This window comes from Sorex araneus, chromosome 3 (genome assembly GCF_027595985.1).
Source record: "Sorex araneus isolate mSorAra2 chromosome 3, mSorAra2.pri, whole genome shotgun sequence".
In the NCBI taxonomy this organism is placed as follows: Eukaryota; Metazoa; Chordata; class Mammalia; order Eulipotyphla; family Soricidae; genus Sorex; species Sorex araneus.
The window spans coordinates 129,490,542-129,515,621 of NC_073304.1; the positions used below are offsets into that span (position 1 = coordinate 129,490,542).

Consider the following 25,080-nt stretch of genomic DNA (forward strand, 5'->3'; position numbering starts at 1 on the left):
GAATAAAAAAGGGAAAAATCATTTGTTAAGCTCCTACATTGTGCCAAATACTTTACATAAATAGAACCCAGAAATGTGAAATTGTCCAAAATGAATGTGGACATATGCAAGTCTCTGCTGAAAAAATATCTGTTTATGATATGGCTTATTATCAATGTCTATTTATATAAGTATTAATCCAAATTAATCTCTTTACAAATAGTCCTGCAGTTGTTCTTTCTTAACGTGTAATTGTAGCCACTTGCATTTTATCAAAATCATTTGAAATTTCTGTATTATTTTACCATTAATGGGATCCTACAATTAGTACCTTAGCCATGGGCCGACATTCAAAGACTATTTAAAATTCTCTGATCATTACTATTGTGTATGAAGAACCAAGAGCAGACAATTAAGAATTTTGAGAGTCTTCAGTGAAGATAGCAAAATAAGTACATTAGAATTGCCTTTTTTCAAATTTCTGATCTTTTTAACCTATTGATTTATGCAATTTGTCCATATTTCATCTGCTTAAATAAAGCACCACATTCACATATGCAGTTATATACAGTACATAAATAAGAATAATCCATTATATAAATACCCAGTGGATATAGTAAAGCTGGAGAGTGTTTGGAACATTGAATTAAAGAATAACCAGAATGAGGTCAGAAGAGACCATAGTTGCTGTTTCAGTCTTGAAAGGTGAAAAACACTTCACAGGGGAATAGTATATCAGCTTTCTTACCACACAAAGCAGCCAGGCAAAAGCCTTCATGTAAAAATTACTGGATGCATTTGGAGAAGCTGAAACACAATTGAAACACATTTGCTGCCACAATTGAAAATTCCTGGCACATGCCTTATGATGTATCTTCCATAATCAGTGTAGTGTGGGGTCCAAGTGGATAGGGTTCTTACCATACATGCAGGCAAACTCTGGTTTTATCCCTGGCATTCCATAGGGCCCCCCACCTCAAATCCCATCCGGAGCAATCCCAGAGTACAGAGCCAGGAATAAGCCATGAGCATGGTGTGCGACACCCCCCTCCCCCAATTAAAAAAAAGTCACCAGAACCAGAGGAGTGTAGAGGAGTGTACTGTTCCTATTGAATAATTGTAGCCCCTAAAAATATTCCCATGTTCAAATTATATCTCCTCAGCTTTCACATGGGTCAGATTGTCCAAAACCACTCCTCAAGTTTAAAGTGGGTTATAGAAATTAGGGGCTGGAGCGATAGCACAGTGGTAGGGCATTTGCCTTTCACTCGGCCGACCCATGTTCGATTCCTCCACTCCTCTCAGAGAGCCTGGCAAGCTACTGAGAGTATCGCACCACACGGCAGAGCCTGGCAAGCTACCCGTGGCATATTGGATATGCCAAAAACAGTACCAGTAAATCTCACAATGAGAGATGTTACTGGTGCCCGCTCGAACAAATCAGTGAGCAACGGAATGACAGTGATAGAAATTACAACTCCCATTTCTGGCCAAGCTAGTCATGTCTTAGCTTTCATCGTAGACCTAATACTTGGAAGTAATTTGTCTAATTAGATTGTTGATAGTAATCACAGATTTTAATATCCATATTGTAATGGCATGCAACATTATTTGTTGTAAAAATACTGGAAACAACTTGGATAGACTTACCCAGTCTATCACTAGTGACTGGTTTAATATCTTATTAAATTAAATTTAGATACTGTAGAACAGTATTCAAAATAATATCCATTCAAAATAGTGATTTGGTTAAAGGTAACTATTATATATCATTGAGAAGAAAAGAAAACTGCAGAAAGATCTCATTGTTAATTTGCCAAAGAACCAATGCATATCTGTGTATACATGTCATAAAATGAGTAGAAATTGCTAGAAGGTTATCTATCCACCATGAATAGTAATTATCTTTATGTAAGTAGGGGCAAAGGTTGAATAGAATTCGACATCTGCTTTGGACAGGTTCCAGGAAGGTCACAGAGAATCTGTGTGCAATGTGGTAGCCTGCTATCATAGGACTCTACTTAATAGTTCCTGATTGTTTAAATTTAAGCATGCACATGCACATAGAAATTCTGTAGATTTTAAAAACATATTTTTCCCTGTTTTTCCTTTGTGGGCAGGTAGGCAATTGGGACATGCTATCTGTGCTCAGTGATCACTCCTCGCAGTGCTCATGGGGCCATATGTAGTCCTGGTATTTGAACTGGGCTTGGCCAGATTCAAGGCAAACGCCTTAGTCCTTGTAAGCTAGCTCTCCAGCACTTCCCTGTTTTTTCTGTAATGATAAGGTAATATGAAAAATAGCATGCAAGAGAACTTTTAATTCTGGTTAACACAGACCCTACCGGGTGTGGTATTGGGGTGAGAGACCTCGCCTGGTGATGCTTAGCCTGCTTGGGTGGGCCTGATGCTTGGTGCTCAGTGAGCCTGGGTGGGAGTGGAAGGGAGGCAAGGGGGGTCCAGACTCAGGATACATGCTAGGCACGTGCTCTGTCATTCTCTACCCATAGAAGGTTTTTCTAAATAGAAATTTATTGTTGAGTTTAGAAGAGAATTAAGAAAGTCATTGTTCTACTGATCCTTTATAAAGCTTTTTGTCCTTGTTTTTGGGCCACACTCAGGAATGTTCAGGGATTACTTCTGACTCTCAGGAATTATTCCTGGCAATGCTCAGAGCACTATATGCATTGCTGAATCCTCATCAGCCATGTTCAAGGCAAGGACCCTACCCACTGTACTATCACTCCAGCTCCCTTTATAACCTTAAAAGCAAAAACAATACAAAATTCTGCAAGTAGAAGGTTATAATCCACAAGGCCTACCTGTGTACATATTAATACATTTGTAAGTGTAAACTTTATATTTCTCTGTGTATGTGGGATGAGGAGCATTTATGGCTGCCCTGCCTTGTAGAGAAGTGCTCGGAACAGTGCTGGCCCTTAGCAACCTCTTTATTGTTTTGGGTTGTTTATTATTATCATTATTATTATTATTATTAATTATTTCTTTTTAACCAGCTACAGAAAAATCTGTTGGTATATTCTCTTCTCCCAGATTTTACACTTATTATGCTGCAGTAAATTATTTTGTCAAAAGCAATCATCATGTGAAGAAAGAAAATCTCATTAGCCTGTGCCTACTTCAGAATTCAAATGTGTTAGTAATGCTCCCATCATTGTCTTTAAGCACCAACAATTCTATGTCCTACATCATTTTAAAACATGTTTTTAGTCTTAGTAATATCACGTGGGTGGCATCATTTTATAGGAACAAGAACAACTTTTCTGAAAGGTTTTTCCAAGAGAGGACAGCTTGTTCGGGAGAATTTAGGAATTTGCAGGATCTTCTGATCACATCCTCACAGAAGTTTTGTACTATGCAAGGGGATCATAGAATAATGAATCCCTCCTGATGAGACAGCTTGGTACTTGCAGAGCCTTGGAAATCGGATTCCACTGCTTCTCAGGGGCCCAAGAGAAAAGGTAGTGCTGCAGTCCACGTTTCCTACCATAACTGATCCTCGTCCCCCCTTCAGGAAACAGTGGCAGGATATTTTAGTGCAATTGCCACTGCTTCTCCTTCTCATCATCAACATTATAACAACTTAAGACACACAAAGAAATAGGTGCTTAAAACTCTTGAACTAGGGACTGGAGCAATAGCACAGCGGGTAGGGCTTTTGCCTTGCACGAGGCCAACCCAGGTTCGATTCCCAGTATCCCATATGGTCCCCTGAGCACCACCAGAGGTAATTCCTGAGTGCAGAGCCAGGAGTAACCCCTGTGCATCACCGGGTGTGACCTAAAAACAAAAACAAAAAACTTCTGAACTCCACAGAACAGACTGTTAAGCAGTTTAGACATAAAATACCTCCAGACTGAAGAACAAAGATGAAGATTCAGAACTCTTCAGAATTTCGCAGTGAAAAAGATAATGATAGCACTTACCATGAGTAGGAAAGAATCAGAGTCTCCTTAATGTCTTGCAATGTTCTTTTGCTCCTGAACACAGAGTTAAACAGTCTACTCTCATTCCCACATTCAAACACAAAACAAGAGTAACTGCGTACATTTTTCTTTGTCAAATCCAGAGAGACTTCAAGTACTGGGGTTGTCTCGGCTGCTTAGATTGTGAGTGCAAATGCCCTGACAGTGGCACTTTAGTGTGTCAGTGTTTCGTTCTCCCACCCACCCATTTGTGATGGGGTGTATCATTTGGATTTCTTCTGTTATCACAGAACAGGAGGGAGAAAGACAAATTAGTGAGTTGATTCTTTGTTTTCTGACTAGGAGTGTCAGGATTGTGTGCCAGTGTCATACTGAGTTGTATTTCCTGAATTCCTCAGCCCTCTCCTCCAACAAAGCTTATCACAGCTCTGCAATTGAGAATTTCATCTCTTCTACTGCATCTAGGCTCTTGTATACCAACAGAGATGAAACAGCCCCGTGTTTGTGTTCCCAGCTCCCCCTCCTCCCTCCCATATATATATATATATATATATATATATATATATATATATATATATATAGTTAAAATAGTTAAAGATTCATCTTGGGGATGCAGGGAAGTTCTTTATCGTGCAGCTCAGCATCTTCATCTTCCTCACTTTTTAATTTCTACTTCTTGCTCCAAGATGCTATTCCAGGGAGAGAATCTCAGGATTTCCAGCTACAATGGGCAGTTGTTCCATTCCCTTCTCTCGTTCATGATTGCTAAAATATCTTATGATCACTACTAAGTCTTTGTTGCAAAACCAATTTTTGAAGCAGTGGCATCATTTTTTATAGCCTTGTCTGAACTACTAAAACTATTAGTTAGAACTTTTAAGAAGAAACAACTCTCCATCCAGAGTCAAGAAGCTAGCTCAGAGACCTGGAGAGCATTTCTGATATGTACAAGGCCCAGAGTTCAATTTCTTGCAATGCAGCATTAAGTTGCTAGGCCATAGCATTAAACCATCACATATTCATAGAGGGGATTAGTATCATTAGGGTGACCCCGTTGACCTTAATAACTCTTAGACACACCTCCTGATCTTCTAAAAACATAACTCTAGGGTGGAAGGAAACAAAATGAATTATGGATAAATACATTGGGAATTTATAGATACACAAATTTGAACACATTGTTTACTGCCTTTCATAAGCTGCACTGAAATGTCCACAAACTTTGAGCTTTCCTACTCTTATTGAACAATAGGATCCTTTTATCCCCCAAGGCTTATGTTATCTTTTTGGATATGTTGTTTGGGAAATGTTCAAATCATTTGGTAAAAGTGCCAAACCCAAATCAGCATGAGATGTGTTGGTTTTTAGAGTGTCCCTATCCGGTCACTAGATATGATAATGATACTTACGGAGAAGTATACTTCTCTGCAAGTATCATTGTCTGTTAGAATAGAAACAGTGGTGCCGTGCTCTACAGCGTATCAGTCAACTGCATGTCTCACACATGTGAGGCCGTGGGTTCGATCCCCAGCACTGCACACATAAAAAGAAACAGAGGAGTAGGGAGGGGAGGCCGAAGGGAATGTGGGCCATAAATGAGCACTTGGCGTGAGGAGGGGTTGATGTGGCATTGCCAGCGCTTAGGGACATTGAAAAGCAATGGCTAAGCAGACAGCTAAGCGCTCCAGAAACCACAGGAAACATTCCGAGTCTTTCCTTAGGAACGACTGTCTTCCTTTCATTGCTTGCGGATATTTAATCTGATGCTTTCAGCTCCATATGGAAGAAAGATGGGGTGGGAGTGAGGGAGGATGTGGACCTCTTCACTTGGAAACCCAGCCTTTTGGGAAATGGTTCTCACCCTAGAAATAAATGATGTTACATTAAGTACAGGTAAGTAGACTTCAGTTAAGTGTGGAAGAAAGAAACAAATGAGAAAGAGAAAATTGCTCTTTTTTGAAAAAAGAAAAGTTGCAGAGAGCCTGCGCAGTGGCTTCCAAGTGCCTCAGAATTGTTTGCTCACCCTTTTTTGTTACATAGACTCAAAGACGGTGCAGGGACATCTCTGCTCCATCAGAAGGGCAAAGGAAGACCGGAAAATACCTATTTATTCACGTGCCAGTTTGTATTTATCAGTATTTACTTCCATTTGTGGGGTGGGGGTGAGAGGGCTCCCAAACAGGACTCATCTGGGACCGATCCTCTGCTCCCACCAGTGGTTCATTGCCAACTGGGTCAGTGGCTCAATGCAAGGACCCAAGGAATCAATGCTGTTCCAGCCCTGCAGTGCAAGGAATTCCAGGGGTGGGTGGGGGTGGGTGTGGGGGAAGAGGATTATGGACAAGAAGAGATCCTCAGATACTGCATCTAGTGGCGATCCATGGTTGATGAACCGTGCGGTGTCAGGAATCAAAACCAGGTTGCACACATGTTCCCTATGCATCCTATTGCTGTAGTGTTTCCTGTTTCCTTCATTCTGTTGTTGCCACAGTGGCTTGTCTTGCAGTATCCATAGGAAATAGCCGGCCACAAGTTACTCCTTATACATATAAGTATAAGGGAAGAAGGCCTGTAAACTGTCAGGTTGACACTGAAGAAAGAAAACATCTTTACTTGAGTATGCTAAACATTCTGTGTCATATTTGTTTAACTGCTTACTGAATACTTTTTTCGGGGTTGAGAAAAGGTAAATACAAATAACATTTTCATATAGTTACATAGATACAGAGAGAAATGGGAGATTTTTGGGGCATGGCTCCTTAATCTCACGTTATTTTAAATGGAATTATTAAAAAATATTCTGGGGCTGGAGCAATAGCAAAGCGGGTAGGGCATTTGCCTTGCACGTGGACAACCCGGGTTCGATTCCCAGCATCCCATATGGTCCCCTGAGCACTGTAAGGAGTAATTCCCGAGTGCAGAGCCAGGAGTGATCCCTGTGCACTGCCAGGTGTGACCCAAAAAGCAAAAAAAGTTTTTTATTTTGTTCTGTGATAGCATCTATGTATATCTTTTAAAAACATCAGCATGATGCCTTTGAGGAGAGGAAAAAATGAGTAAGTTATAGAAAAATTGCCTAAAAGAGGTCAGATCATGACTTTATTTTGATTTTTAGCCCCTTTTCCCTTTTTTGATGTTCCAAAAGTACATTTGCCATTCTTTCTCTTGGTTCAACCTACTGAAGAACACATCCCATCACATGGAAAAATTAGATGTCCCAGATGCATGTAATTTGATACTATTCAAAATTTCCAGAAAAGAAGAAACTGTCTCAAATTACCTGTACCCTAAGCCTTGGCCAAGGCATTTTTCTTCTGCCATAATCTCTTTTGTGTCTCCACATGATTTAATTTGAACAAACCTTAATTAAACTGTGTGTGCTTCTGGTACCATTTGCTCAGAGGCATTATTATATTGTATCACTATTGAATTCTATTATTTTGTATGTTGCACTTTTAAGGTATCTCACTAAAACTCCAAAAATAAGGCATAATTTTAGGATGTGAGGATGCCCCAGCAATTCATAGAATTATTAATACTGGTTATTTCAACTAGATTTTAGTCATGATACTTATCCACCAATGGATAAATCCATAGCATTTTATTTTGATATGCAATGTAGTCTCGATCTGTGAGATCCTCTAGCAGATGGTTGGCAAAAGTATCTCAGTAAACCTCCTAACTGTACAAAATGCTTCCTGACCTAGTTTACATATTATTTGTAACTATATGGTGAAAAACAGAACTGATCATCTAGGTGAGAATAATAGTGTAGAACCAACTCTTTCCTGGGACCAAAATATTTTTGCAGTCAATAGGAAAATGACTCCAGGATTAAATACAGGTCCCAAATTAAACTATGACAGAACTGTGGGAGTTCTCAAGAGACTAGTTCATAGTATCTGCTTCTTGAAAGAGATAAATCCAGCTTTATAAACCTAAATACATGACTTCAAGGAGAGCTGTTTATCTTAGATGTGGCCAATTAGACAGAATAGTGGGTAGGGAAGCGCTTGCCTTGCACATGGTGAACCCAGGTTCAATTCTACAACCACATATGGTTTCCTTACCTCTGTCACGATTAATTCCTGAGCACAGAGCCAGGAGTAATCTCTGAGCATATGGTCTCTCCAGACAGGAATGTTCCCTGAGCACAGATCCAGGAGTAAGTCCTGAGCACAGCCTGCTATACCCATCTCTTTCTCTCTCTCACTCTTTCTCTCTCTCTACCTCTCTCTACCTCCCTCTATACCTCTCTCTCTATATATATGTATATATATATGTGTGTATTAATTTAGCTGAATGATTTTTCTCTCAGTTATCACTGGTAATTAAATTTCCCACAAACTAGGATAATGGAAACTACACAAATTTTCTCTCAGAGTTCTACAGGTGACAAATCGAAGGTAGCTTTCCTTGTGCAAATCCTTCCTTGTTTCTTGCTAACTCCTGACAGCTCTCAGCAGTCTTTAGCATCCCTTGCCTTGTACCTACTTGCCATATTCCAATCTGCCTCCATCATTACCTGCCTTTCTTTTCTTTGTGCCTGTATGTTCTCTCTTATAATGACACTGGTTATTGCATTTAGAGTTCCCCCTAATCCATCCATTATGGGCTCACTTCAGTCCCTAATTAATGACATGAATAAGAACATACTTCTAAATGAAATCCTATTTTGAGGCTCTTGGTAGACACGAGTTTTGCAGAGCACTCTTCAATTTAATGCACTTTCTTAATTCTGCTTTATTTTCTTGGTACTCATTTCCTCCAATTACCATTCATTAGTAACTATTTTGGAAGCTTGTTAGGCACAGAACTCATTAAGAATGCCCATCAGGCACATAAATTGTAATATTATGTACCTGATCCACCAATTTTCTGATAAAAAAATTGAAGAGACCCTTTTGCACTAAGATATTTCTTATAAATTTATCACTAATAAAAAATTAAATGCCAATCTATATATTAGCAGTGGATAATTTGGCATATCTTACACAAATAATTATAAAACTATATAAAACCTAATAATTTTAATAACAGTATTTTTTAAATTTCATGTAAAATGTAAGATATTGGAAAATTTACAGAGAAATATATGAAAACATGTTAGTCAAGATGGAAGGATTAGGTGTCATTTCATTCTTTAATGACTTACTTTATTGGTTTTATGTTTAATTTTAAGTGAAAAAGTGTTATCTATTATTTCTACTGAAAGAACTAACAGTCTTCAAAAATGTCAAGTGTTCTCTGCAAGCTCCAAAATGACTGTGTAGCTTGAAAGATAAGAAAATCTGTTCTTGTTAACAAGCCAGCACCAAATCACTCATTGAATCTGCCAGTGGGAAAGCAAGACAAAGTATATCCAGTGTGGGGGTGTGCTGGGAGGACTGGAGAGATCAGGGGGCACAGTTATGTTTCTTTTTGACACTGAAATGTGTGCATGAGTGGAGAGGAACAGTTGGAGTCAGAGACAGATGAGATCAGTCTTAAAACTACTCTTTGAGTTTAGCACCATGAGGGGCACAGCTAGGCCTACACGTAACCCACATGAAATCACAAAAACACTTCGAAGTATTTAAACAAAAAGAGGAAGTCAAACCATAGTGCTAAATGGTGCAAGAAAAAAGTATTAAGATTCAGGATGTAGCACATTTTATGGGATAACTCATCTGTCTCTTCAAGTCATTATGAAACTAGTTGGTAAAAGTAAATAAAAATCTATTTAAGACATAAAGAGGGGGGCTGGAGCGATAGCACAGTGGGTAGGGCGTTTGCCTTGCACGCGGCCGACCCGGGTTCTAATCCCAGCATCCCATATGGTCCCCTGAGCACCGCCAGGGGTAATTCCTGAGTGAAGAGCCAGGAATAACCCCTGTGCATCGTCGGGTGTGACCCAAAAACCAAAAAAAAAAAAAAAAACTCCAAAAAAAGACATAAAGAGGGGCTGGTGTGATAGCACAGTGGGTAGGGCGTTTGCCTTCCATGCAGCCGACCTGGGTTCGGTTCCCAGCATCCCATATGGTCCCCTGAGCACCGCTAGGAGTGATTCCTGAGTGCAGAGCCAGGAGTGACCCCTGTACCTCACTGGGTATGACCCAAAAAGCGAAAAAAAAAACCCAAAAAACAAGACATAAAGAGAAATAGTATGCAATTTGTATCTTAATTAAAATAAACTCTAAATAGGGAGAATATTAAGATGAAACAGGTTTTACAATAAAGAATGATTGTCAATTTTGTTGGATACAATCTTGGTATGCATGATACTGGGGGAGAGCTTCTTTTTTAATATGCATGTAACAAAAGTAGAGGGAAAAATAATTGCCTAGAGATTCAATAATTATAATAGTCAGATTTCCTTTATTCATCCTTCCTTTAAATTTCTCTTTCTTCTCTCAGTTGAAATATCTTAAGGCACTTTGCCATTTCCACGATGGCTGGTGAAAAGGCTTAGAAGTCAGAGAAGTACCTCTGAAATCTGCCTTAGGATATTTCTTTTTTCTTCTTCCTTCCTTTCTTTCCAGAGTGACAGTATAGAAGATAGGGCCTTCCTTGCACACACCTGACCCATGTTAGATCCCCAGCACCACACACGGTCCCCTGGGCCCCACCAGGAGTGATACATGAGTAAGCCTGGAGTAAACCCTAAGCACCACCAGATGTGGCCACCAAGAAAACAAATATACATGAGTATATTGTAAAGTAACACGCAACCCGGAGATTCTTCTTGCAACGATTTATTAAGAAACCTTCTCATGCAAACATGAAGGAAGAGGAACCAGGGGAGAACCCACTAGCTATGCAGCTTCCCTCCTTATATACCTCTCGCTGCTTGTTTACACCCAAGTGTCTGCAGCTGATAGGCTAGTTACACCTTGTGGGCGTGACAGGACATCCTGTTTTCTTACACCTTGTGGGCGTGACAGGACATCCTGTTTTTCAAAGCACGGTGAAATTAACAAGAACAGATGTTGTTTATGAAGCACCCGGTCCTGTGGAGGCTCTCCACAGTATATATATATATGCATGTTGTACATATTTATATGCATATATAGTGAAAGTTATGCATCCATCTGGAGTTTTAAAATAATTACATCAATATAAAAAATAAGTAGTAGTAGTTACCTGCTGGATTTAAGATTGGCAGGAAAGGAAATTTTACCTTTCAGTTTTGTATGTTTGAGTGTTTATCACATGCTTGTATTACTTTCTGTTGCAAAAATAAAGAAAAAATTCCACTGAGAAAAATAGTCAAGATTATAGTAAGAAAGGTAATCCTATTAGGGGAAAATGATGCATTTTAATGCATTTATTTTTAATTTATAGTTTTGGGATTATTTTAATGTAAATAATTATTATTCTTCTTATAGTATTGGTAAATATGCAAAATTGTATAGATTCAGTTTGAAAGTACTAGAATCTCTTTAAATCATGTTTCATATTAGAAGAAATTTTACTGTTTTTTTAAGTGCAAATTATTGTTATGAGAACAATAAAAAGAATTTAGTTTATCATGCAACCAAAACTGGTTTTCTTTATGTGTTTATTTATTTTATGTTTTTACTAAGGAATCGTGATTTACAAAATTATTCAGAGTAGGTTTCAGGTATACACTGTTCCGACACCAATCCCACCGCCAGTGTCAACTTTCTCTTCACCAATGTCCCCAGGGTCCCTCCCATTCCCCTGGCCTGCCATTTTGAGAGCCATATTTTTACATTTTGACCTCTGCCCCTTGTTACTTCCCCCAAAATTTGTTTCAAACATGCATTAAGAAATATATATGAAAATAAAGTGCAGGGGCTGGAGCGATAATACAGATGGTAGGATATTCGTCTTGCACGTGGTTGGCCGGGATTCGATCCCTGGTATCTTGTTTGGTCCTCCAAGCACTCCAAGCACCAAGAAGTAATTGCTGAGTGCAGAGCCATGAATGATTCTTGAGCATCACCAAATGTGACTCATAAAGACAAAAAAAATAGCAATAGTAAAATGTTAAAGAAAATTTTTTAAATAGGAAATAAAGGAAAGTGCATTGGCATCACTATGCATCAATAAAGATTCCTGTATCCAAATATTCAGTTGGCACATAAAGGAATAATGTTTGGGTCATTAAAAGGAACTTCCAGGAATCCATCCTAACTTCACTGAACTTTCCACATACCTTCAGGCACCAGAGTGCTGATATCAGGTCTAATTTTCAGATGAAGAAACAGATTGAGGTTAGTCAGCTTGCTGAAAATGACAAAGATAAAATGTCAGCAAGCCAAGCAATTCACCTGGTTTGCCCTACCACACTGTCTTCTTCATTTGTGAAGAAGAAAAAACAATGAAAACATTAGAAAAAAAAATTACCTGACCTTTGCGGCTTATCGTAATTTATTTTTTCTTTTTCTGATCAACTGCTTTCCTGACTTTGTCTTCTGTTTTAGGATGAAATATAACAGAAAGTATCATCAAGATTATGGATTATTTATTTTAATTTCATGGATCTTTTCCAAAAATCAGAATTAACAACTCAGTGCTCTATTTCTTTCAGATATTGTGGATGCTTTGTCTGATCCAAAGAAATTTCTTTCCATTACGGAAAAGAGAGCAGACCAAATGAGGGCTATGGGCATTGAAACTGTAAGTAGCAATAATCAAATTAAAGAGTATTGAGCCAGGAAAGTAGGGATGTCAACTAAACATCTTGATTACAAGATCAGGACAAAGTATGTTTGTACATTAAACTAGAAACAAAGTGGAAAACAGGATAATTTGAGTGAAATTTAAAATATTGAATGCTTTATTAGATATGCTGAAATCCCAATTTACCCAATTTGACAAATTGATGAAATTTGTTTTTTAGCCATTCAGACATCTCTCATTCCAGCATGCACTTGGGTTGTTTGCCTGTAAATGCTACTTTTACTGTATTTTGAGCTTCACACATAAGAAGCAGTATTGCTAGTACTTTGAAAAGAGAAGAAACACCCTGCATTAAAAGGAGATTACTCTTTTCTCCTTTCACTACCTTCCTCAGGAAGCTTTATCATCTTTGTTCCACCAGGAAAAGATCTAGTGAGAGTCGAAGGCCAGTAAGATGGGAAGAAGTTGGGAGACACAACAGCATTCAGTAAAATAAAGAATGTGAAAGACACTGGACCTTGAGAAGGCATTCACCTGGATTAATATCAGTGTCTTTGTTCTAGAGTGACATAGCTGATGTGCCCAGTGATACTTCAAAGAATGACAAGAAAGGGAAGGCCAACACTGCCAAAGCAAATGTCACCCCTCAAAGTAGCTCCGAGCTCAGACCAACCACTACGGCTGCCATGGGGTCTGGCGTGGAAGCCAAGAAGGGTAAAGCAGACTTGTCTGTGTTCCTTTTCTATGTTGGAAACTTTCCATTCTTCCTAAGGTTTTACAAAAGTGTCTGGAATTACTGTTGGTTTTTTTTTTCAGTTTGCATTATTCCACAAAAATTCCAAAGTAACATGTTTTCTTGTGGATTAAACAGTTGCTCAATTTCTCTAAGAAACTAACAGGGAATTGGCATGTTCGCCTCTCTTCTGCTAGATCCCTTGCACCTTAGTGAACTGCATCACTGTATCCCTGTCATCCCGTTGCTCATCAATTTGCTCGAGCAGGCACCAGTAACGTCTCCATTGTGAGACTTGTTGTTTCTGTTTTTGGCATATCGAATATGCCACAGGTAGCTTGTTAGGTTCTGCCATGCAAGCGAGATACTCTCGGTAGCTTGCCGGGCTCTCCGAGAGGGGCATAGGAATCGAACCCAGGTCGACCACATGCAAGGCGAACGCCCTACCCGATGCGCTATCACTCCAGTCCCAGTGAACTGCATAAAGTATATATTGTTCTAGAAAATATTTACAATGCATCGAAATACTCCCAAACCATGGACAGCGTTTAGTTCTGTATTCAAAGCATGCTTTTCAGGCAGACGAGCAACATACAGTGCTAAAGAATCAAGATATTGTGATTTACTGTTAAGTTTAATTAAATTAATAAATGCGAACTAAAATTAAAAGACACCCTACTGAATGGGAGAAAATATTTGCATACCAGACATCAGATAGAGGGCTTTATTCAAGGCTAATATTCAAGAAATATTAAACACAAAGCTCAACAACAACAAAACGAGGAACCCCATCAAAAATATGGAGAGAGATGAACAGATATTTCCTTGAAGATAACAATCTCATTGTCACTTTTTTTAGAAAAATGCAAATCAAAACTACAATGAGATATTATCTTATGTCAGTGAGAATGGGATATATCAAAAGGACTGGAAATAATCATTTTTTGTGGATTTGTGGGTAAAAAAGAACCCTCATTTATGGTCGGTAGGACAGTCATCTGGTTCTTTCTTTACGGAAAGTATGATGGAAAATTTATTAAAAATTTAGAATAGCAGTTCCATCTGACCCACAATCCCACCTCTTGACATTTTTTTTAAATTTTATTTTATTGAATCACCATGACAAAAGTTACAAAGCTTTCAGGTTTAAGTCTCAGTCATATAATGATCAAACCCCCATCCCTTCATCAGTGTTCCTGTTCCCCCACCAAGAACCCCAATATACCCCCTCCCACACCCACCCCCACACCTGAGTGGCAAATGATCTTCACTTTATTCTCTTTATACTTTGAATACATTCAGTATTTCTACAGAGAACTGACTATTATTATTTGGAATTTTCCCCCAACAATCAAACCTGCTGAAAAGGCAACATTTGATAATTTGTTTTCCATTGCTGAGAATGAAGATTACAGGAGCTCGCAGCCACTCGGTATTGGATTTCTGTTGTTTTAGCTCAGTTTACAGTCTAGATGCATTTCTATAAGAAGCCACCGGGTGCCAAAATGGGTTAGTAGACCTCTCGGCTCATAGTCTTTAAGGAGTAGAGGAGCCATGTCATGCACGGCTGCTCCGGATCTCATCTGGGCGGAGAGCGAGCTGGTAACACCCCCATCCCATGATCTCTTGCGTGCCACCTCACTACAGCCTCATACCTCTGGGTTGTGAGTTCTAGATGATGGTGAATGCTGCATGGGCGCTGCTGCTGCCGTTGCTATCGTCCCATAGAAAGAAAGTGTTGGAAGAGAAAATCCTTCCCCATCCCCAGGCGGCATGGGGTTGTAGCTCAGTTGACATTCTAGATGCATTTCTATAAGTCTCTGGGTGCCAAAATGGGTCAGTATACCTCCTGGATCATAGTCTTTAAGGAGTAGAGGGGCCGTGTCGTGCGCGGCTGCTCCGGATCTCATCTGGGCGGCCCACCTCTTGACATTTAAACCAAAAACACAAAAATAGTAATTCAAATATATGTTCATTGTAATAACTAGTATAATAGCCAAGGCCTAGAAAGCCACCCAAATGTTCAGTGACAGATGATTGGATAAAGAGTTTTGTGTATAAATATATATTCACTTACATATGCAATTGCATATTATGAAGCTATAAGAAAGGATGAAATCTTGCGATTTGCTGAAACTTGGTTGGAGCTAGGGTTCATCATGTCAAGTTAAATAACTGAGAAGGAGAAAAACAAATCCAGAATGTTCTCCTGCATCTATGACTTATCAAGAAACAAAATAAGATATTCAGCAATCACAAATGAGGGCAACCACTGGACCATTTTTGCAAAACTGAGATTTCCAAGTACTGGGGCAGTGGATAGAAGTCAGAGAAGAGTAAAGAAATGGTCTATATATGATGTAAGAACAGAGGTGCAGGGCCTGTGGCTGTTTGCTGGTGGGGACAGTGCAGTCATTTTGTTCACAAAAACCATCACAATTAGGAGCCAGAGAGTTAATACAGTGAGTAGGGTCCTTGGCTTGTTCATGGCTGATCTGGGTTCAATTCCTGACACCCGATAGGGTCACATGAGCTCACCAAGAGCACCCCTAAGCAATGAGCCTGGAATAAGCCAAGAACACAGACATACATGCCCCCTAAAAAAATTAAAACACGAAAATTAAAACTGACACAATCATGTTACATAAACAACAATGAAAATAAATTTTAAAAATTTTAATGGTAAAAAAGAAAAAGAAACTAGGCTAATATAAACAAATAATAGTTTGTGGTGAATATGCTGTATCATGCTTTGTTGGTAAATGCAATAACATTGTCCTCCTAAAAAATATAAACATTCATGCTCTAATAAACTGATGTTTTGGGGATAAATTTTAAAAATGTAAATTTTTTATAAACCAACACAAAAAAAGTTTAAGAAATTACACAAGACTGGCTGATTGAAAAGGAAAGCTTACACAGATGCAAAGAATGAAAGTATTGTGATTTACTGTTAAATTTGGACTGGAACAATAGCACAGTGGGTAGGGCATTTGTCTTGCATGTGGCCGACTCGGTTTCGATTCCTCCATCCTTCTTGGAGAGCCCAGCAAGCTAATGAGAGTATTCCGCCCGCATGGCAGAGCCTGGCAAACTATCCGTGGCATATTTGATATGCCAAAAACAGTAACAAGTCTCACAATGGAGACGTTATTGGTGTCCGCTCAAGCAAAGCGATGAACACCGGGAGACAGTGCTACTGTTATATTTAAATATTTTTAAATTTAAGTATTCATGTAAGTCATGTGACTATAAAATAATAAACCAACATAAAAACATGTTTTACATTTTATATATAGTTTCTCCTTTAAAATAAACAATATATTACATAGCCACAAAAAGGTAAATATGTCTGTGTCTATAAACAGCAACCAAGAAAAATTTTGAGCCCAAAGGGTATCCTTTATTTACTTTCAGTGGAAGCTAAGTACAGCGTCATGTCTGAGATTAGACCGTCTTCTTTCTTTCCAGTTTGTATACCCTTAATTTCAGTTCCTTGCATAATTGCCCTGAGATGAATTAAGAATAATCACTTCTTTATTTTCATCTTTCTGTAACTTAAATTTCACATAGCCTTTGCCTGTGTGAACTAATGACAATCTATGATAATATTAGTGGTTCCCGTGACTCTGTTACCAATATAAATCACAAACATTTCACTAGCTAGTTACCATTTTTATAAAGCTCTCAAAACATTGTATGCATATCAGCACTTTAAGATTATGGGAGTTATCAAACTTGCCTCTAGATATCCTAGGTTAATGCATTAATTAAGAAAACAGTATAATCTTTTACATGTTTTAGTAATGATAGTTCATACAGTTGTTTTTTGTTAGCATTTTTCTATTTTATTTTGCACATGTAAAAGCAAGGATCATATGTGGGATGCAAATAAACACACCAAGGGAACAACAAATGGCCAAAGGAAACAACCTGAGAACTGGTCTCTAGAACTGAATTTCACATCATGGGGAACTAGGGGCATAGGAGAGTAAGGTGGAGGTTAGGTTAGGGGTGGGGACACTCTGGTAGAGGGCGTGACATTGCAATATTCTGTGTCTGGAAGTGTATTATTAACAGTATTGTAAACCATGGTCCCTACAATGAAAAATAATGATTTTTTAATAAATTTTAAAAATTTGTATTAAAAAGCAAATATCTAAAGATATCCATGGCATTTACTGAAGAGCCTGGCAAGCTCCCTGTGGCATATTCGATATGCCAAATATGGTAACAATAACAGATCTCATTCCACTGACCCTGAAAAGAGCCTCCAATCGTTGGGAAAGACGAGTAAGGAGAGGCTTCTAAAATCTCAGGGCTAGGATAAGTGGAGATGTTACTAGTGCCCACTCGAATAAATAGATGAACAATGGGATGACAGTGATGAAGTGACAGTGATAAATTTATTTATTGAATCACCATGAGAACAGTTACAAAACTTTTGGGTTTAAGTCTCGATCACCAGTGCACATTTTCCATCACCAAAACCCCCAGTATACCCCCCCATCCCATGCCCTCTCCCTACTTGTGTGGCAGATGATTTCCACATTATTCTCTCTCTACTTTGATTACATTCAATATTTCAATACCAGACCCACCATTATTTTTTAATAGTTTATTTTTAATTAGTGAGTCAACGTGAGGGTACAGTTACAGATTTATACATTTTTGTGCTCATGTTTCCCCCATACAAAGTTCGATAACCCATCCCTTCACCAGTGTCCATTCTCCACCACCAGTAAACCCAACATCCCTCCCACCCTCCCCAGTCCCGTCTCCCCCCACCCCACACTGCCACTATGGCAGGGTATTCCCTTTTGTTCTCTCTCTCTGATTAGGTGTTGTGGTTTGCAATAAAGGTGTTGAGTGGCCATTGTGTTCAGTCTCTAGTCTATATTCAGCCCGCATCACCCTTCCCCCACATGACCTCCGACCACATTTTACTTGGTGTTTCCTTCTCTGAGTTGCCCAGAATGAGAGACCAGCCTCCAAGCCATGGAGACAACCTCCTGGTACTTATTTCTACTATTATTGGGTGTTAGTCTTATAGTCTATTATTCTATATTCCACAGATGAGTGCAATCTTTCTATGTCTGTCTCTCTCTTTCTGACTCATTTCACTTAGCATGATACTTTCCATGCTGATCCACTTATATGCAAACGTCATGACCTCATTTTTTCTAACAGCTGCATAGTATTCCATTGTAAACATGTACCAGAGTTTCTTCAACCAGTCATCTGTTTCAGGGCACTCGGGTTTTTTCCAGATTCTGGCTATTGTAAACAGTGCTGCGATGAACATATAAGTGCAGATGTCATTTCGACTATACTTTTTGGCTCCTGTGGGATATATTCCCAGCAGTGGTATTGCTGGGTCAAATGGGAGCTCAACCTCTAGTTTTTTGAGAATCGTCCATATTGTTTTCCAAAAGGGCTGAACTAGTCAGCATTCCCACCAGCAGTGTAGAAGGGTCCCTTTCTCCCCACATCCTCTCCAACAGCAGTTGCTTTTGTTCTTTTGGATGTGTGCTAGTCTCTGTGGTGTGAGGTGGTATCTCGTGGTTGTTTTGATCTGCATCTCTCTGATGATTAGTGATGTAGAGCACTTTTTCATGTGCCTTTTGGCCATTTGTATCTCTTCCTTGGTAAAGTTTCTGTTCATTTCTTCACCCCATTTTTTGATGGGGTTAGATGTTTTCTTCTTGTAGAGTTCAACCAGGGCTTTATATACCATTGATATCAACCCCTTATCTGATGGGTATTGTGTAAATATCCTTTCCCATTCTGTAGATAGTCTTTGTATTCTGGTCACTGTATCTTTTGCGGTGCAGAAGCTTTTTAGTTTAATGTAGTCCCATTTGTTGATCTCTGTTTTTACTAGATTGCTTAGTTCCATGTCATCTTTGAAGATACCTTTATCTTCAGTATCGTGGAGGGTTTTGCCAACCTTGTCTTCAATGTACCTTATGGTTTGTGGTCTGATATTGAGGTCTTTAATCCATTTTGATCTGACTTTTGTGCATGGTGTCAGGTCGAGTTCTAAGCCCATTTTTTTGCATGTGGTTGTCCAATTGTGCCAGCACCATTTGTTAGAAACTTTCCTTGCTCCACTTCACATCTCTTGCTCCTTTATCAAAGATTAGATGATCATACATTTGAGGTTGTGTGTGGGGATATTCCACCCTGTTCCATTGGTCTGCAGCTCTGCCTTTGTTCCAGTACCATGCTGTTTTAATTGTTACCGCTTTGTAGTAGAGTTTAAGGTTGGGGAGGGTGATGATGCCTCCCATCATCTTTTTCCCAAGAATTGTTTTAGCTATCCGTGGGCGTTTATTGTTTCATATAAATTTCAGGATTGTTTGATCCGTTTCTTTGAAGAATGCCATGGGTATCCCTATAGGGATCGCATTAAATTTGTATAATGCTTTTGGGAGTATTGCCATTTTGACAATGTTCATTCTCCCTATCCATGAGCAGGGGATATGTTTCCATTTCCTAATGTCCTCTTTTATTTCATGGAGTAGCGTTTTATAGTTTTCTTTGTAGAGGTCCTTTACTTCTTTAGTTAAGCTGATTCCAAGGTATTTGATTTTCTGGGGCACGATTGTGAACGGGATTGCTTTTTTCATGTCCCTTTCCTCTGTCTCATTGTTTGCATATAGGAAGGCCATGGATTTTTGGGTATTGATTTTATAGCCTGCGACTTTACTGTACAGGTCAATTGTTTCTAAGAGTTTCTTACTAGAGCTTTTAGGTTTCTCTAGGTATAGCATCATATCGTCTGCGAATAGTGAGAGCTTGATTTCTTCCTTTCCAATCTGAATCCCCTTAATATCTTTTTCTGGCCTGATAGCTATTGCTAATACTTCCAGTACTATATTAAAGAGAAGTGGTGAGAGTGGGCATCCAGAACCATCATTATTATTTGAGATTTTTAAAAAGATTTTTATTAGTGAATCACCGTGAGGTACAGTTACAGACTTACAAACTTTTCGTGCTTACATTTCAGTCATACAGTGGTCGAGTGCCCGTACCTCCACCAATGCCCATTTTCCACCACCAATAGTCCCAGCATCCCTCCCACCACACCCACCCCGTCCTCCCCTACCCCAACCCTCCTCTGTGGCAGGGCATTCCCTTTTGCCCTCTCTCTCCTTTTGGGTGCTGTGGTTTGTAGTAGAGGCATTAAGTGGCCATCGTGTTCGGTCTGTAGTCTACTTTCAGCCTGCATCTCCCATTCCAAACCCAATATTCAGATCTGCGGAAAAGGCAACATTTGACAGTTTGTTTTCTGTTGCTGATTATGAATAGCATGTGGTGTCACGCAGCTGAGGGATTTCTGCCAGAAGCTGCTGGGTTCCAAGATTTATTTCTGAGTTTCTGGTATCATGGCTGTTAAAGCAACTTGATCAGGAGCCAGAGAGGCCGTTCGTGGGTGGCAACTCAGGGTCTCATTGGGGCAGGGGAGGAAAGGGTCGGCTCCAGTCCCATTCCTTGAGGCCCCATGTGTCTCATCACTGTGGGCCCATACCTGTCTATCCATTGGCCTCTGGAAGATGGCGGCCACCGAGCCACCCAGGAAGAAAGGTGGTGGGATGGCACCTTTTCCCGCCTGGGGTGACCCTGGACCGGTAACCTAATGCAGAGTCCGGATGCATTTCTGCCAGAAGCCGCTGGGTTCCGAGATTTGTTTCTGAGTCTGAGGGATCATGGCCGTCAAGTGACTTGATCAGGAGCCAAAGAGGCCCCCAAAGGGTATCCTTTAAACTTTGCCACTGTGAACTTCACTGAATAATCTCCATTTCTCCAGAATGTTGCCTTATATCTTATCTGGAGGCAAAGGGCTCATGAACCAGTTGAATCACAATAACTTAGATACTTATAGATTCCTTTGAAACTTTTCCCCCATTTACAAATATTTAGCATCCATGGTTATTTATGTTTATAAACTTATCAAATGCCATTTATTTAAAATCAGTTCCGTCATAAGAGATTCATCACCAGGAGTCATATGTACCATGTGCTATTATTCAGCTAGTATATAGGGGAACAATACAGAGGTCATTTAAAATGAATGTCTTTATCCTTATTGTCCACACATCCATTCTGATTTCATCCAGCCTTCCTTGAAATGCCTTCTTTGACCAAGAAATATTTACTAAATTAATTCTTCCTACATAAATAATCATACTTCCTAATCATATGTGGGTTTGGTGTCCCTGGTGTAAGAAAATCAAATTGTTCATACACTTAGGCACATATAAGTGCTGCAGTTTGAGGTATGATACAAGATATCCATCCCAAACCAAAGCAGCACAGTACTTTAGCAGGAAATTAAGTGTGCATTGGGCTTTGTGAAAAAAAATATTTGGAAATGAGACTGCACAAAAGTAGCCCAAATTATCCTTCGCCTACAGCTGTGTGTCTGTTCTTCTCTGGAAAGAACATGGTATAAGGTAATAATGCAGGTTTTGGACATTCCAACCATCAGTGGACATTATTAACGGAAGCCACACAGACAGAGATAGACAGTGGAAAATGAAAGTGTTTTTGTTTTTTAAAGTCCTAGTATCTTACCTACCAGGACATTAAGACTAACTGGAAGGAGTTAAGTGGAGAGCAGTTACTATGTGACCAATTTAGAGAAGAACCCAGGGTTCTAGTCCTAGAAGAGGCTTGTTTATGTTCAGAACTGCCTCCTTCTGATTCCACTCAAGACTGCTTTTGAAGGAGGAAAGCAGACCTCACCTCGTTTCCAGTTTCCTGGAGAGATGCATTCCTTTTGCTTAGGAATCAGGAAACTTAGTAATCAGACAGCCCTGTCCAATGAGCAACGCCTTCCTACCATACCTGGCCGAATGGGTAAGATAGGGCAGAGGCCCAGGCAGAGCTGAGTCAAAGCTGGCCCTTAAGAAACAGGAACAGAGCGATATTGTTTGTTCCAATAGGATTTCCAGGAAATATTTATGGATGACATCCTAATTGAGTTGAATCTTGACAGAAAGAGAAGACTCAGAGCCAGAGCTATAGTACAGTGGAGGGTGTTTGCCTTGCAGGCTGCCCACCCACTTCAATCCCCAGTACCCCATACAGTCCTTTGAGTCAAGTCAGGAGTGATTTCTGAGTGCAGAGCCGGAGTAAGCTGTGAGCGCTGCTGGGTGTGTCTCAAAATATGAGAGAGAGAGAGAGAGAGAGAGAGAGAGAGAGAGAGAGAGAGAGAAAGAAAGAGAAAGAGAGAGAGGGAGAGAGCAAAGAGGATAGTCAAGAAGACAACAGGAAATAGCACTGGAAGCAACCCAGACTGTAGGAAAAGGGACCAGACTGAATGCTGACAGAGAGCTTACTTTCCTAGTTTGTGAAAAAATCTGAGACTTCTCTGAGAAGAGCAGGAGAAATGATAATAAAATTAAATGCATGTGCATGTGCATGTGCGTGTGCGTGTATGTGTGTGTGTGTGTGTGTGTGAGAGAGAGAGAGAGAGAGAGAGAGAGAGAGAGAGCTATATCCAGCAGGGCTCAGGACTTCTGGCACTATGGTATCACTTGGGAGCTCGTATGTGGAGCCAGGAACTGAAGCTATGACAGTCTCATGCAAGGCACTCTCCCTACCCATTGTACTCTCTCTCCAACCCATCCAAGCATATGTTAAGAAGATGGATAATCTTACAGAAGAACTAATTCAGAAAGACAGATAAAGTTAAGAATTATTTAAAATTAGTACACTAGTGTTGGAACATTGTATGACTAATAAAACCCAATCGTGAGCAACTTTGTGTATTTCACGGTGATTCAATTTTAAAAACACATTTAATTATGATATATTAATTAACTGCCCCAGTTAGAACATCATACTTGATTGCATATACTATTTCCTAAGTGGTAGCAACCCGGAAAAGCGTAATTACTGGAGAGATCACATCTTCATCAGTATGGCTCTAGATCCACACCTAGTAAAGATCTAGCAGTTTCTTCACCAGACTTAGAACAACGATGATTAATGAATGATCCATAATACTGGCAATGAGGACCCGGGTTAAGCTGTAAGTATGTGAAGGAAGAAATAAGGGAAAGAATAAAAATAAGTTGTAATTTGGATATGGGCCTTAAGGAGAAGAAAGCTCAGTGGTAACTCTGAAACAAGTGGTCCCATTGAGAGAAGCAGTGGAGTCATGAGGCCTGCCTATGGTCAGATGACCTTTGTCCTGGATACCACTGATTTCTTGCCATTGATGATACATCTAGCCAGAAACATTTGAGAGCAGAGCTGTGGTCAAAAGAAAGGAGGAAGGACTGAGAGAAAAAGAAATAGGAAAAGAGACTGTGAGATCTCTTAGAAAAGTAGTCTCGTATTCCAAGAATGGAGCAAAAGAAAACAAAGCAAAGAGATCTTTCTTATATGAAGACCGAGTTTTACAAGGTATTATAGACCAGAGGTTCTCAAAATTATTTGACTAACTCCTCTGGTTTTTCAGAAAAACAATACACAATAAAAATTCAGCACTTCCCTGGAAAGCTACTTTTATTAAGTGAACAAACAGAAAGTAAATCTAGTACACAGCAGACCCTGTCTCAGACTTTTTTTCAATAGGGAACCTCACCTAAGATGATAAACACTTAAACTAATTGTCTGGTAAATTGCTTTGAATTTAGAACTTACGGTGTGTATATCCATAACATTACCTTACTGCTTCTTCAGAGTCTTCAAATGAGGCACCAAAAAATGTTCATTTTACATTATTGATTTTTCTAATTTTCTCTAACAGCAACATTATTTCTTTTAAGGTATAGAACTCATCCCTCAAGTGAGAATAGAAGATTTGAAACAGATGAAGGTAAAATTGCTTTATCATTCTGCAAGCACTGTCATATTATGCCTCTTGGTAAAACCAATATATTTCAGCATCTTGTATAACCATCGTGGCTACCAAAGTTTATTCTGAGTCCTCTTTATTTCTTCCACAGGCTTACTTGAAACACTTAAAGAAACAACAGAAGGAACTAAATTCTTTAAAGAAGAAGCATGCAAAGGTACATTGTTATATGTGTACAAGCATATGTGTGTGATTTTAATGTGTTTTTATGTTTAACTCTCTGATGAAAATCTCAAGCAATTATTTTTTGTTATTCAGCGATGATGTTATTCTCTTCCCAAACTTGAGAAACTGATATCAACTAGCTGGATAGCATTTCCTTTATTTTATCCAGTTGGACAGCACTTCCTTTATTTTATCTACTTAAAAATAAAATCAAACCGGGGCTGGGATGATAATTGAGCAGGTAGAATGCTTACTTTTCAGGCTGCCGACTGGGTTCAATGCCTGGCATCCCATATGGAGCCTTAGCCCATGAGAATCGATCTCTGAGCATAGAACTAAGAGTAAGCCAGTCCTGAGCACCACCGAATATGACCCCCCAAACAAACAAAAAATAAAGAAAAGAAATGCAAGCTGTATTTGCGATTGGCTGGCAAAAATTGATTATCCACATTTCTAACAATTATTCCAAGAGCATCAGGAAGCTTCACCCATTTAAAATATAACAGTAAGATTTCGTACTCCCTCCTCTCCCAAGTACCCTGCCCTTCATGGGGTGACTGTTGAAGGATTTTATCCTCCTGGTCCCTGATTTCCTGGCTCACTTCCTGCAGACACTATGTACACATTTTGTAGAAGGAGTTTAATATATTTCTGGACTGGAGAGATAGCCCAGTGGGTAAGGCATTTGCTTTGCACACAGCCGACCCAGGTTCGATTCCTCTGCCCCTCTCAGAGAGTCCGGCAATCTACCGAGA

The 25,080-nt window shown here is 39.4% G+C and overlaps 1 protein-coding gene across 11 annotated transcripts in view; it reads left to right on the plus strand.

Annotated features, from left to right (window-relative positions):
• Positions 1–25,080, plus strand: part of PLCB4 (phospholipase C beta 4) — a 455,945-nt gene that overhangs the window by 402,789 nt on the left and 28,076 nt on the right. For all 11 annotated transcript variants that reach the window (XM_055131101.1, XM_055131100.1, XM_055131094.1 and 8 more), the window contains 4 exons: positions 12,463–12,551; positions 13,118–13,268; positions 24,072–24,121; positions 24,252–24,317. In XM_055131101.1, the coding sequence (XP_054987076.1) occupies positions 12,463–12,551; positions 13,118–13,268; positions 24,072–24,121; positions 24,252–24,317 (356 nt within the window). The remainder of the gene's footprint in view (positions 1–12,462; positions 12,552–13,117; positions 13,269–24,071; positions 24,122–24,251; positions 24,318–25,080) is intronic.